The sequence below is a fragment of the Vombatus ursinus genome, unplaced genomic scaffold (genome assembly GCF_900497805.2).
Source record: "Vombatus ursinus unplaced genomic scaffold, bare-nosed wombat genome assembly UNPS02014809.1, whole genome shotgun sequence".
NCBI lineage: Eukaryota > Metazoa > Chordata > Mammalia > Diprotodontia > Vombatidae > Vombatus > Vombatus ursinus.
The window spans coordinates 6,518,013-6,522,066 of record NW_020954587.1 but is presented as its reverse complement, the minus strand read 5'-3'; the positions used below and the strand labels follow the sequence as shown (position 1 = coordinate 6,522,066).

Sequence of the window (4,054 nt, the reverse complement as noted above, 5' to 3'; positions counted from 1 at the left end):
TTTTCTGGTGGTTCCTCCTATTGGTTTTAATTCTTACTTACAACATCATTAATGTGAAAATGTGTTTAATAGGAATGTATATATATATAGCCTATATCAGATTGTATGCTGTCATGGGGAGGTGGGGTGGGGAAGAAGGGGGAGAAAAATTTTAAACTCAAAAGCATATGGAAGTGATTGTTGATAAATGAAAGTAAATTAATTTTAAAAAATAAAAATAAAAAAGGGGGAAAAAAGTGATTTAGAGGTAAATGAAGCATTTTTGTGGTGACTAAGTAACATGTCCCTTATGTAAACAATCAGATGTTGCCAACTGATAGGTCTAGTTTTCTGTATTTTGAAAGCTTGAATTTCATGTGTATAGTCCAGATTATTCAATTGATAAGCTCTATTTGATCCTCTGTTTCCTTACCTTGACCTCTTCAACCTTTGTGATCTGTCTTGTGTCTCCATGACTATACTGAAATAACTTTCTAAAGTCATAGTCTCCTTATTTCCAAATCCCTCTCCTAATTACACTGTATTCCTTGCACATTCCCACCCTTCCCTTGGCTTTCTCTTTCGTCATTTTTATGCACCACATACATACATACATACATACATACATACACACACACACACACACACACACACACACACACTTTATTTTTTTATTTTTTCTTAGTCTTTCCTCAAAACTTCTAGTTCTGTATTTACAGATGCCTCCTGGATAACTCCAACAGAATACCCTGGCAGCTCAAGTAATTTTACTTGTCATACAATTAGATTTTAAGCTATTGGAGAGCAGATGTATCATATGTATTTTAGTATTCTCAGTGCCTCCCAATGAATGTTAGAATAATCCAACAGAAAGTAATTATTTTGCAACCATGTATGGGAAGAGTAGGTTGAGTCTTACAATAGTTAATTTAGACACTACCTCTCTAAAGCAAACATTTTAAGCTTACCTTGGCAAGAAAGTAAAGAATTCAAGTTTATATACAGTATCTCATTTTCTATATATAGTAGTAGCAACTTTCATAAATTAAGACAGTTATTCTTTTTTACCTCATTAAATATTTTAATTCTTTGTTTTGTGTGTGTTGTATTGCCTACAGCTTCAGCTAACTCAGAAAACGTCAGTACCTCCCCAGGAACCTGTTAGCATTATTGTTCCAATTATTTATGACATGGCTTCAGGTACAACACAGCAGGCAGACATTCCCCGACAGCAGAATTCTTCTGTTGCTGCACCCATGATGGTTAGCAACATTCTAAAGAGGTTTGCAGAGATGAATCCACCGCGACAAGGTACATGACCAGTTAGATGGTATTTTGTTACATGGGTCTTAAGATACTGATGAGAAAGCGCCCTCCTCCTCACTTCTCTTTGTTGTGATCCCCTTAATGTCCGCTTTCACTTTATCTCCTTCCTCACTTGTTATTTTTGTTCATTTCTCTGCTGCCAAGACTTTACTTTTGTTCATGATTTAATAATGGGACTGTCCCCATTGCTACTACCAGAAAGTTATATGTATAGCACGTGTTGCCAGAGGACTGTAGTTAGGACAACAAAATTCTCCATAGCCCTGCTTCCCCCAGCATTGATACTTGCTCTGTAACTCACAAAGTTGAAATGCATGTTTCTTTATCATATTTCATGGCTGATGAATAACAAATTGATAGAATTATCTTAAGTTCTGTATATTCAAATGTTTTGTGAAGAATAAAAGCTGATACAACTAGCATCACTGCTGTATGGGCTTCTTATGTAAGTGTCAGGTTGGGTGCAAGTGAACATTTTCACCAAGTGCTCAGTGAAGCTCTCATACCTAACATTTTCAAGGAAATCAGAATGTTATTAAATTGTCAAATCCCTTTAATTTTTTCTTTATATGGTAGCATGCAATTTAAAATTTTTTACTTTTCTGGCAGTGTTAAATTTTGTTTAGAAAATTTTTTTTAATTCAGAAGGGGGAACTTTCCTCCATTTGGCTCATACCAAAGAAGATTCTCTTTAATCTGAATAGGATAGCAGTTTATAGTTTGAAATGAAGTGAAATTGTTCTCCAAAAAGATTATATTCGATATATTTTAGCTAAAGTTACTTATCAAAAAATTTCTAGGAGTAAGAGTCATAGAAGAAATTATACGTTATTATTTAGCAGGTTTCTTTTTTTCACATGATGGAAAAATTGTGGTTTCCCATATTATGCATGCTCATGAGTAAGAGATTGAGAAAAGGTATTTTTCCATTTCAGAAGTAACCACAGTAGTTTCTTCTTACCTCTTAAGTTTTAATTGAATCAGAACTTATAAGAAATACAGTAGCAGTAGGGAGGGTTATGCTTTATTTATTGCAATACTTCTTCAACTTTCATATTGCTATCTTCATTTCTTCCTTTGGCTTCTCACCTCTTTGGGCGAAAAGTAGAATTCTTCAAGGATCAAAGTTGAATGCTATCAGAGTCTTTGACCTAACAATTTTCATTTTTCACAGGCTGATGAGTGGCATTACTATGTTTTGTAAAATTTAAAATTATACTTTCTTGGGGTGGGGTGGGGGAAGTGATTTCAACTTGTATTAACTGAGCAAGCTTTTCCACCTAAAGTGATGACTTTTCAGTGAACTACAAAAAATTATACACTAGGAATCATGACTTTTTTGGTATTTAGAAATTACTTGCATTGTTTTGGAGGAGAATGTTTAAAAATATAATATAGTTAAACTTTCACATTCCAATTTCCTTTATCTAGTTTTCCATTTCTATGGATTAAAGATTTAAGTTAAAAGTAACCAAAAATCATATCTAATGCTTGATTCCAATTTCTTCCAGGGTGTTATGTGTGTGAAAGTAGACTATTCCATATAAGTAGCTGCACGCTTTGACTATTGTATTGTCATATATGTAACTGACCAAATTAAGATCAGAGAGACTGGCAGTTTCTGATTTGTTTGGCCAGAGCAAGTCTGGGAGGTGAGGGTGCAAAAAAACATTAAACAACATGTCCCAACCTCAAAACGTTTTTTTGTATTTGCAGTTTTGGTTAAAATACCTTCTCAGATGCTTTTAATGGATATAACACTTTTCTTAAAGAAATCTCAGGTTTGATACAAAGACTTCACTTAGTAGAGACTGTTATGTGTCTTTAAAACTACTGTGACTGAGAAGGATGGCTGTTTACCTGAAATTTTATTGAAAACCTTGGTGGATTTCCTAGGCAATGCTGGTAGGCTTTCAATGAAAATTTTGCATCAAACACATTGATGTTGTAGGTAAGGTATCAACATTTAGGATAAATAACCCTTTTATTTGCTAGGTTCAAAGGACAGAAACAAGTACAGCCTTAAAGCCTAACTTCTATTAATGCCTAGTCAAGGCAAAGGATTTGCTATGGAAAATTTTCAGTATTGATGACATTACTTAGTACCTTTAAAAATTAAAAACCCTAGATGTGACTTGACTAGAAATTTCTTCCAAACCCCAGATGTTGCTGATTATCTATAATCTGGGCAATTAAAAATTCAGTTTCTTTAATTTTCCAATTTCTTATTACTTACAAGTTAAACACTACCCCCACCACCAGTTGTGTTAAGATCCTCTTCCTATGTTGCGAATAGCTAATTAACATTTTTCTCTGTTACAGGTGAATGCACAATATTCCCAGCTGTTCGTGATTTAATGGCTAATCTTACACTGCCCCCTGGTGGGCGTCCATAGACACTATTGTTTTTAAACAAGGCTGAAAAATGAAACAAAACAACAAAAAAAAAAATCTGAACTAAGCCTTCAGTTTAAAAAAGGAAAAGGACATTTTGACATGATTTGTTTTTTTTTAAAGAGATAAATATACTAAACTGGCAAAAAAAACTTTCAGGGATGCACTTCTTTCATCAAAATGCGCATCAACCTTTTTGTACAGTGATCTTGTATAGTGTGTTTAAATTGGACACATTTCAAACTAGATTATATAGGTCAGTGTCAGCTTGCCAGTAATAGATTTAATATTCTGTTTTATACTACAAAAATTATGAAAAATGCCAAACTTGTTTATTTAATTGTTTTCTTATGTT

At 33.5% G+C, this 4,054-nt stretch overlaps 1 protein-coding gene across 1 annotated transcript in view; it reads left to right on the top strand.

Moving 5' to 3' along the window:
- MED14 (mediator complex subunit 14) overlaps positions 1-4,048 on the top strand; it is a 67,496-nt gene extending 63,448 nt beyond the window's left edge. Inside the window, exons 30-31 of the mRNA XM_027875565.1 lie at positions 1,098-1,290; positions 3,628-4,048. Of these exons, the coding sequence (XP_027731366.1) occupies positions 1,098-1,290; positions 3,628-3,701 (267 nt within the window). The 3' untranslated portion in view covers positions 3,702-4,048. The remainder of the gene's footprint in view (positions 1-1,097; positions 1,291-3,627) is intronic.
- The last annotated feature ends 6 nt before the right edge of the window (positions 4,049-4,054 follow it).